Source organism: Mastigoproctus giganteus, chromosome 5, assembly GCF_048544385.1.
Source record: "Mastigoproctus giganteus isolate SK-2022 chromosome 5, ASM4854438v1, whole genome shotgun sequence".
In the NCBI taxonomy this organism is placed as follows: domain Eukaryota; kingdom Metazoa; phylum Arthropoda; class Arachnida; order Uropygi; family Thelyphonidae; genus Mastigoproctus; species Mastigoproctus giganteus.
In genome coordinates, this window is record NC_143579.1 from 80,096,929 (window position 1) to 80,107,624 (window position 10,696).

The 10,696-nt window shown below is 31.6% G+C and overlaps 1 protein-coding gene across 1 annotated transcript in view; it reads left to right on the forward strand.

Moving 5' to 3' along the window:
* Tim8 (translocase of inner membrane 8) overlaps positions 1–2,497 on the forward strand; it is a 38,293-nt gene extending 35,796 nt beyond the window's left edge. Inside the window, exon 2 of the mRNA XM_090373311.1 lies at positions 2,178–2,497. Within this exon, the coding sequence (XP_090229437.1) occupies positions 2,178–2,351 (174 nt within the window). The 3' untranslated portion in view covers positions 2,352–2,497. The remainder of the gene's footprint in view (positions 1–2,177) is intronic.
* The last annotated feature ends 8,199 nt before the right edge of the window (positions 2,498–10,696 follow it).

Sequence of the window (10,696 nt, forward strand, 5' to 3'; positions counted from 1 at the left end):
TCATAAAGCCGAGGCAAACAATTCCCATGGCCTGCACAATCACCAGACTTAAATGTTATTGAGCCACTGTGGGCATATTTGGAGAGGAGAGTGAAAAGCAGATTTCCAACACCTTCACTCATGGAGCTTTAAACATTCCTCTGTGAAAAGTGGTCCAATATTCCTCTTAAGACATTTCAAGATTTATTTGAATCTATTCCGTGTAAAATGCAATCTGTTTTAAAAGAAAAGGGTGAATCATCATCATATTAATGCATGCTAATAATGCTTATCACAGCTGTTTCCATTATTTTATCCACTGTGTATGTCTGAAGTCCCATGTAATAAGATATTCTAATTTAATTACCCACTCCATCTATTTACAGGTTTAGTTGATTATCTTATTTAGTGATTTTTGCACTGACACTAGTTTTGAAACACACTGTATATCCTTTGATGTTGGGGGGGGGACTGTTCAATTCCCCCCATAAGTTCTGAAATAAAAATATATCTGGTTATTTGCAGTAAATCTGTGTTTCATTACTGTTAAAGTAGTTTTGAATAATTCACACTATTTAAGATTTTGTGCATCCACATGCAGTAAACTCTTTAAAATCTGATAGACTTGGGGGTTGAGAGTTGCTGCATTTTAAAATTTTCTGTATACGAGAGATGTATATCCAGTGTTTGAGCAGTTGTAGAGGAGCACATTTCAATAAATAATGACAAACAACTGAACTTATTTACATCTGTGAACATTTATAATGACTAGCTTGTTATTTTATCCGCTTTTGCAACCAGCGTGATTTAAAACTGCGGTAATGCAATAGTCTTAATTCTCACATTGGAACAGATTTGCCTTATAGCAGGTTGGCCTGGTATTGCACCACTTTCAACAGCTTTAGCTGTATTACAGTATTGAACACTGATTTTGTATACTGCATGGAAGCTTTAACAACTTCTTTGCAACTGTTGTGTGTGCTGTCACTAGAGACCACCTGCTACCTAATGAGAGACCAGGTAATCCCAAAAAAGCAGTCTCATCTTCAAAATCTCTTAAAAATCTTCATCCTAAAATAGCCAGTCTCATCTTATAAACCGAGCCTGGCCAAGCCAAATTGTTCTGCAGGCCACCTTGAACTACAATTTTCCGTAGGCCACACAAAATAAAACAGTCATTTTAAAAATAAAAAATCAAATGCCATAAAAATTTCTTTCATTCATTCATTTTTATTTTATACCATGTACCGTACTTAGCAGCAATAAAGAAGTTTATTTATCTACATCAGTGAGATATTTGCTTTTCTTTGCGATCACTTAATTTTTTAAAATCTACTTTTATATTGGTAGTTGCACTTAATTGATTTTTCAGATTTTCATCTGTTATTGAAGCTTGATTTACTTTTAACAAATTTTATTTTTGAAAATAAAGTTTCACAAATATATGTGGATCCAAAGGTGCTCAATTTTTGTGCAAAAAAATCTTAATTTGGGATACTTTTCCACTGTCACATGTTATAAAAGTTGATTTTTGATGTTGTGACGTGAATATGTTTTAATTCGTAAATCAATTACTTCCATCTGCAGAGTTTCTGGTTCGAAGAAGGGGAGGAGCAGTGGGGATTTGGAGAAGTACAGCTGGTCTACTATTATATTTCTCATTATTTATTATGCCTAGTGCAGCTAGTGAATGATTTCCCACTGATGTAGTCAATAGTATAAAAATCATTTGGTGAGCTGCAAAAAATAATGTGGTGGGCCGCGGGTTGGCCAGCCCTGTTATAAACAAATGGCTTTTAGAGAGGTCATCTGCTGTTTGAAAGTACTGCAATACCAGGGCAACTCCTTGCAAAGGCAAGTTTATTCTGTGAGAATTAAGACCATTATATTATCTATGCAGTTTAAATTCTACTGGCTGCAAAAACAGAGGAAAGAGCCTGCAAGCATCTTAAAAGAAAGAAAATGTCACTATTTTACATAGATTCTTAATTAAAGACAAATGTGATTTTTGATGCGAATGCCTGATTGCTTTTTTTTTTTTTTTTAATATTTAGGGATGGTAAATTGCTGATTTTTATTATTATTATTTTTTTCCTTTAAAATGTACCAGATTTTGAGGAGTTTACTGTAATTGTATATCCTGCCTGTATTATAACTTGTTTGGTAATCTTATTTTATTTATATGCTTAATTTTATAGGTACATCATCTTAACGATATATGTTGGGATAAATGTGTAGACAAACCTGGATCAAAGCTAGACAGTCGGACTCAGACATGTATTACTAACTGTGTGGAAAGATTTATAGATGCTTCTTTAGCCATTACCAATAGATTTGCTCAGCTGTTACAACACTCAGCAAATAGAATGTAGCTTCTTTGAAACTATTAATAAATTATGTTTGCTTTCATGAAATCCTGTTTGCAAAGCAGGCTAAGTACAAGGGAATACTTATCCCAAGCACTTGTCTGTTGTATTTTTGTTGTTAGTCACAAGTTTTGTTTTTCGTGCATGTTGAAAGTTACTACACTGTATTATAATTATTGAATAGTTTAATTATAAAATTCTTGTAGAGTTTTATAAACTAGTAGATGAAAAATTCCAGTGATATACATGGTTTAATTTCACTCTGAACTCTTGTATTTTTATATAATCTTAGTTACCTAAGATTTTAAGTAACTTAGTTAGATAAAATTTTATATAATCTGGTTAAAATAACTCCCTTATTGTTCTTCAACATTTTCAATGTATTTCATCACTGTTTAATTCTTTCCATAAAAATATCAGATATCATTGCATTAAAAAGAAATTAATTTACTAGGCATTCAGTACTGTGACCTTTTAGACCTGTTACACTGAGGTTAGTAATACTGCCACTGTTAAAAGCATTTCTGAAGCTACTGGTTTGATCTCCTTTAAAATAGACTGCAATTTGTTTATGTATCTTTAGAATATGAACTCTCCACCTCTTCAATACAAATTGTAGGTTTGAAATCAAAAGAAAATGATCTGAAGAATACAGCGAGCAAGGACCACAACCATGTTCCCCTTGGCCAGAAATTGTTTCGTGTTGAGGCTGTTGTTGAAATAGTCAGGTTGAATGTCAGGTGCAAGTTGATCATGTTTTTAGATATCAGTGGGATTGTGTGTAAAGCATATGTTCTACTGAGCCAAACTGCAAATTAGCACTGTTACATTGACTAACGTTCTGGGGAACTTTTTGCAAAAAACGTCTTAAAAGCTGATCTCGTTACAAAAATGCCTGAATGTGTTACTGTAGCCTAGAGTACTTCGATGTGTGATCCCTTGCATTCACTAGATCTAGCTCAGTGTAAATTTTTCTCATTTCCGAAACTAAACTTCTGTTCTCGAAGGATGGCAATTTCATTGTACTGTATTTCAGGAACTTTTGAAAAATCATCAGTCAGATTTTAGTGGTATGCCTAAATTTGCATGAAAATCACTATCAAGTCTGATTTAGAATCATTTTCTAAATCAGACTTGAAACACCAATTTTTGATTGGTGTTTGATACTTACAAACAGTGACTTCTGCTCTGGATTTAATATAGCTTCAAAGAATATTCCACGTGAAATCACCTAGGTTAGGTTGGGTTGGGTTGGGTTGCTTAACCATTTTATTTATTATTTTTTTTTTATATATTGTCACCATAGTTAATACTACTGTTAAGTAGACCAAACCAATTTATTTTTTTCTGCCTCAGCAAGCAAAAATAAGTGTTTGTAAGGGTCCTTGGAAAAGGTTGTTATTACTTAAGTATTTAAGATAACTTATTCCCACTTTTATTTCCTGAAAGTGAATATTTTGGACAAATGGGTTTAAATTCAGCTAATGTGTAGGGAGCAAAGTTGCTATTTTCAGACAGCCATAAAGCAGAATGGGTTTAAAACAAACTGGATTTTTTTTTTTTATTTTTTTATTATTAACTATGCATAAGTAAGTTTTAGCCTGTGAAGAAGAAACTTAATTTTTTTCAAGCCCTCCCTGCTTTTTTTTTTTTTTTTTTTTTTTTAACCCTGAAGTTATGAAATTAAAAAAAAAAAAAAAAAAAAAGCATATTTTAAGGTCAGATATCTTAAAAAGGGTAATGGCTGAAAATTCCAAATTCTGTGTATGAGATTACCTAGTGGTGCTCTACAAATAAGTTTCATTTTGTGGTTCAGTCTGGTTCCAGAATTATGAGGATTGCATTTAATTTAAAATTAGCATTCTGCAATAAAATAAATAAATTTTCTGTTTATACTCCAGAACGACCAAACGGTCAGAGGAGTTCACAAGATAGATAGAATACAAGAAACAGCACTGTATTCAGCAGTCACGGGCTTGAACACTGGTCACTCAAGGCACGTGTACTTATGCACCCGCGCGCCTGACCACTAGGCTATGGCGGCCTGTAATACTTATAAAACAATGCTTTTATTTCTAAAAAATAATAATTATAGTGAAAAATGAATCTAAAATATAATATTTATGCTTCCGTTATGGTTTGGTCAACTTTAAAAATTAATACTTAATTTAAAAAAATTAAGTGAAAACCATTACACTAAAATTAAACAGGAAGGAAGGAAAATCGTTTTGAATATTTTCGTTTGATTCTTTTAATTGCGTTAATTTGATTTTTAATTGTTTTATATTGATTTGAATTGTGTTAAATTGTTTATTTAATTATTTATATTTTACTCTAATGTACCGGTAAGTTGTCGATTTTTTTCGTTTTTTCCATTTTAATTTCTGGAGGTTATCATACGGAAGTGTTCTACGCACTATATTGAGGTAAACTCCCCTTATTATTTTACTAAAATTAAACAATATAGATTACATAAAAACACAAATTTATTTCAATAAACTAGTTTTTCATTTCAATTTATTTTGAAAAACATTTACAAAGTACTTTGCTTACTAACAACAGCAATTTTAATTCTGCTTAACCCTCCTTTAGCCAAATGACATGACAGGCTAAAAGTGCAACATTTTCTACATGATTTTTTATTTTTTAAGTGGCTCAATAACTTTAAAGAATTCAGTATTTTTCCATGTGAGATGCAAGTCCTTCCTGTAATAGTTTTAAACTCAAGTGATGTTAGAGTGTCTAAGATATTTCTCATTGGAACCCAAAATTTATCACTTTTATCTAAACTGGAAGTTGTGGCAGGGCCAATTGGATGATAAAACATAACCCTGACATCATCACCTTCTTTTGAAATTTCCATGACACTTCCATTTTTCACCATAAACACACAATATTATCCTTTTCATTGATATTCTTCACACCCAACACACAAGAATCAAAGATCTTAAATTCAAAGTGTTTGTCACTAGCAGAACCTGAAGTTCTGCTGATTTGCAAATTGGAGTCATCTCTGGGAAGTAAACATTGATTTTTTCCTTGTGTTCGGTACATGTTTAGTTTCCAAGAACCTTTCTATAAAATTTGCCTCTTCCTTTTCAATATCTTCTTGGTACTCTGTGTAAAAACATATTCCTGTTAAGTTTTTACACAATTCTCATATATCTTAACTGTAAGAATATGGTCTTTAATTGTCTTTTGCATACTTGCCATTGCAACAAGCCTTTTGGCAGTACCCCTGATTTCATCGCAGGAACCTTTCCCATTTTTTGTGGCAAAGAAGTGCCACTCTGCATCCACTCTCAAACCTGCCTTGTGTTTGCACAATTTAGAAAATTTTTTTATATTTTTTGTATTGGGCTTCTGTCCCATCCGAAAAGTTTTTTCTGAATTTTTTTTAAGCTTTCCTTTTGAGATAGTATAAAAGGGATCTGCTTTTCTTTCTTTTTTTTTTTTTTTTTTTGGGAACTGTATACAGCAGTTGTGTTGCATGTTAAACAATCACTTAAAAAGCACAAGCTTTTATTGCACAGCAGTTCTACTCTCTCTTTTTTTGTTATAAATACAAAATGGATGTATTCTTGCTTGCAAATTCATCCAGTGGTAACTATATTTTGTCCTGGATGATGAAAGTAAAATTTCCAGAGAAATCTCCAATCACGATACATTCATCACTTTTAAATATTCCTTTCTCATTTTTAAAAACTTTGATTGGCTTTTTGAAATGAAGTGGTGGCTTTCCAATTCCTGAAGTTAACAAAAAAAGTTCTCTTTAAAGTCTGAGTAAGGTCAATAAGTGTTACAAGGTTGTGCAAGTTTGTTGCCACCCTTTGCTGATATGTTATCATCTCTTCATCATGATCAGGATTGAATTACTTCAATTCCTGGGCACTTTGAACAATTTCCAAACATGCAGTCTTCATTATCAATGTCACATTCTGTTTTTGAAATAGGGTTTTTGCAATCATCTACCTTTGCTGCATTGGCCACCATCAATTTTGTGTTCCGGTGAATTGAGCAGACCCACAGTGGGTGCCACTGGCTCCAGCAAGTATACACCATTTAGGGCAAAACTTGGAAAATCCTATTTTGAGCCCTGGATGTTCTTATTAAAATATTTTGTAGAGTTCCTTTAAGTTACAAAGTATCAATTGTTTCTGTTTCATTTCTTTTTATCCATCTTCAAGATGAACTGATTTGGTATCTTTCTTTCCAGGACACATTCTGTGCTTATTTCATCACTTTGATAAAAATTTATAACTAAGTTCTGTAATTTCTTTTATTAGTTTTTTTTCCCAGGTTTCCCAAAATTTATTTCTGGTATAATTCCAGATTTCTCCACTAATGCTTGTGATTTTTTGACTAGATACTTACATCAAACTCTTCTGTTGTTTTCTTTCTTGACCAGCTATATGGAGCTATACTAATACTTTATTTTTTTCAACATTTGTGAATTGGAGGATTCACAAATGTTGAAAGAATCTGATAGTTTTTTCTTAACAGCACTAGATTTTTTTTTACTATTCTCTTTACTCCTGTTTCTTTTTATCACTCAGTTTCAATATTTTCATTGGTGATGTGCCTAAAGGACAACCAGCATCATTAAGAGATCCTAAAACAATTTTAGGTGCAGTGAAAGGCACTTCATCTTCTTCAGTATTTTAATCTTCAACTGACACACAAAGTTTTATTTATTTATTTATTTTTTTTTTTGTGTGTGTGGCAAGTACAACAAACAGATTTGCCTGATATAAGTGACAGTGAGGGCCACTTTTCATTTAATTCTATTGTTACTTCTCTCAACTATTTTTTAATTACTTTTTTGTGATATGAAAAAAGACCACAATATGCAGTCCCAAATAAATATCTATATTTATCAACATATTTTTTGAAATGATATGTACAGAGTAATTATTTCATCACACTTAACTCTTTTTTTTTTTTTATGAAGACAATATCAAATTCTTGGAATTCTTCTACTTGTTGGATTTTTGAAATTTCATAAATTATTTTCATAGTATTCTTTAAAAAAGTACCCACAGAACATGTTCCTGCATTTTTCTGTGCAGTCATTTACTTATAGGTGTAATACTCACTCTGAAAAAAAAAAAGAAAACACTTAAATTACAAAACAAACATAAAATAGTAATTTTATGCCTTACTATTATGTAGAATAACACTTATTTAAATAATGTCACTCATAGGCAGTTCAATGAACTCATGTGAACACTGTGGTGCTTGATTATAGACTAATAGATGTTTGCCTTTGTTGTTTGACAGACAGGTAGAGACTTGTTGAAACATGTCTATGCAAGAAACAGCCTGTCCTCTTACATTCATGTGGCAACTGTAAGTCACCTAGTTTGCTCTTCTAGGTACTTGCAGTTCCCACAATGTAAACAAACATATATCCGGGGCCTATCATTGGATTGTTTGGGTCCTAAGCAAAATATTTTCCAAGGGGTCTTTACACCCTACTTTAATAATTAAAAAAAATTAACACTATAATCCGAAAATCCGACATTACAGTCAGTAAAGCAAATAAATTTGCATATATTTCTAAGGAAATGTTGCAAATCTGAACTTATTACCGGCACACGCCTTTTGACCAGAAGCCACAACATTGCAATTTGAAAGTGTATTTGATTTGCAAATTTTTTAAGGAACTGAATGTGCATGCTCATCATTATGCTACTGGATATCATTGATTTTGGTTGTGTCCATTGCCATTTATAGGCCCCTGTGCACATGCTGAGTTTGCATGTGCATAACCCCCCCCCATGCCGCACGTATACCATACACTGGGATTAACCAAATAAATAACTCTTAGTTAATTTTTTTATTTGTTACGTACATGACTTATGAAAGGAAATTTCAAGTACAAAAAAAAGACTAGAAAACAAATTACAAAATGAAATTTAATGGCAGAAAAAATACAGCAAAAGAGTAAAATTTTATTTATGATTTTGGTTTTTTCCAAATTTTTTGTATTTTTGCTACAAGGCTATTAATTTTTAAAGTGGACTGAACCATAAAAGAAGCATAAATATTACATTTTTGTTTAATTTTTCACTATACAGTAGAGCATCGATAATCCGAACTAATTGGGATGGGGGTAGTTTGGATTTTCGAACTTATCAAAAATACCATTCTGGAGGGGGGGAAAAGATTTAGTGAGTTTAGAAATAAAAACAATAAGTACTTATGTATTTTTATTCATAGGTAACAAAACAAATAGGAACTCTTAGCCACAATGACACATGTATAGGCCTTTAATGAAAATAATTACTTGTTTTTTGCTGCACCATTTTTGAACTTTTTCTTTGCTGCCAAATCTATCTTTTCAGCAAGAGTAGTTGAGAGTTGGGTAGCATTCGATTTGTTGATTGTTTGTCGATTTAATTTGTTTGTCAATTTTCACGTATCATTTTCATATCTTCATTTTTATAGCCTGTGGATAATATTCCTCTGATTTTTACTTATTCGAATTGCCATTTAATAGAATCAAAATTCAATTCGCAAACGTGGTCACAATAACCAGTGCTTACAGTAATTATTTTATGGCACCAGCATAAAAAATAAATAAATGCTGCTTGTTCGGATTATCAGCTTTTCAAATTTTTGACATTCGGATTTTCGACGCTCTGCTGTAATTACTATTTTTTAGAAATAAAGGCATTGTTTTATAAGTATCGCAAAATGCTAATTTTCCATTGAATACAATTCTCATAATTCTGAAACCAGATTTGAACCACAAAATTAAACTTATATCATTTGTAGAGTATCACTGGATAATCTCCTATGCAAAATTTGGAATTTTTGGAAGTTACCCCTTTTGAGATATTTGATGTTAAAACATGCTGTTTTTCAAATTACACAACTTCAGGGTTAAAAAACAAAAGTATAAAGGGCTTGAAAACATGAAGTTTTTGATTCACAGACTAAAATCTACATATGTATAGTTAATAATAAAAAAAATTCCAGTTTTGTGGTTTTAAGCCCTTCCTGCTTTGCAGCTGTCTGAAAATAGCAATTTTGCTTATTGCATTAGCTGAATTTAAGTCCATTTGCATCTTTGTTGACCAAAGAGCTATATATGACTCAAGTTTTCTAAAAATAAAATATGAAAATATAATTTATTATTTAATAAGTTATATTAAATAATTAAGTAATAACATCCTTTTCCGAGAACCCTTGCAAACACAAATTTTTTCCTGCTGAAGCAGATAACAATAAGTCCAGATTCAAAATGGCAGCAGGTAAAAAAATAACAATAAATAATAATAATAAATAAATTGCTTTGGTCTACTTACTAATGGTACTAACTGTGGTGAGAATATAAAAAAGTAATAAAATTATCAAGCAACTATTTATTTTCAAACTGGGTGATATTTCAAAAAATCTTTGAAAAATCATTTATCAGGTTTTAGTGGTATTCCTAACTTTGCATGGAAATCAAACTATCAAATCTGTATTTAGAAACATTTTATCTTTGGTTGGTGTTTGATACTTACAAACAGTGACTTTTACTTGGGATTTAATATAGTTTAAAAGAATATGCACTTCTGAAGAAAAGTTATTCAATATTTTGTGTATATAATTTACAATTGCTAAAGATTCAAATTTGTGCATAGTCATGTATGAAATTTACAAGCATAAAATAGAGGAATGTGTGAATTTCCCTGGAGAGAGAGAGAGAGAGAGAGAGAGAGAGAGAGAGAGAGAGAGAGAGAGAGAGAGAGAGAGAGAGTGAGTGATTCAGCTGTTCTTTTTGATTTGGTGCTTTGTAATATCTTTACACAAATACAGCAATACCCCGCTTTGCACTGATAATTGATACCGAAACTGTTCCGTGTTATGTGAAACCGTGCTGATTGAGGTATAATTGTAATCGGTTTTAATTGAATGCATACCAGAGAAACAGTCTATAAACAAATTATAATAAATTTATAAACAATTTGAGCTTGATAGCCAATTAAAAGGATTTGAAATAAAAAATATTGCAAAAATGTTATTAATGAAATGGTAACATCATGAAAGATGAGGAAAAAAAGCTTTATTGTTTATTTTGGTATTTCAGTAATTAATGAAGTCTGAAGTCATCTCTTCTTTTTCCTGGTGTACAAGTGTTTGTAGCATCGAACCCCATCTTGTAAAATTTGACTTATTTTGATGCTACATTCAACATTCGGATCTCCATTCATAATCACCTCGCAGGCATGTCAACACCCCCCTGAAAAACTTTCTACAAAATTCTTTTGGTGCCACATCAGAATTGTTTTCCTCTTCTTCATATGCAGTTTTCTCGTCAATTTCAAGGAGAGTTGCGTTATCTAAGTCATTTCCATGTG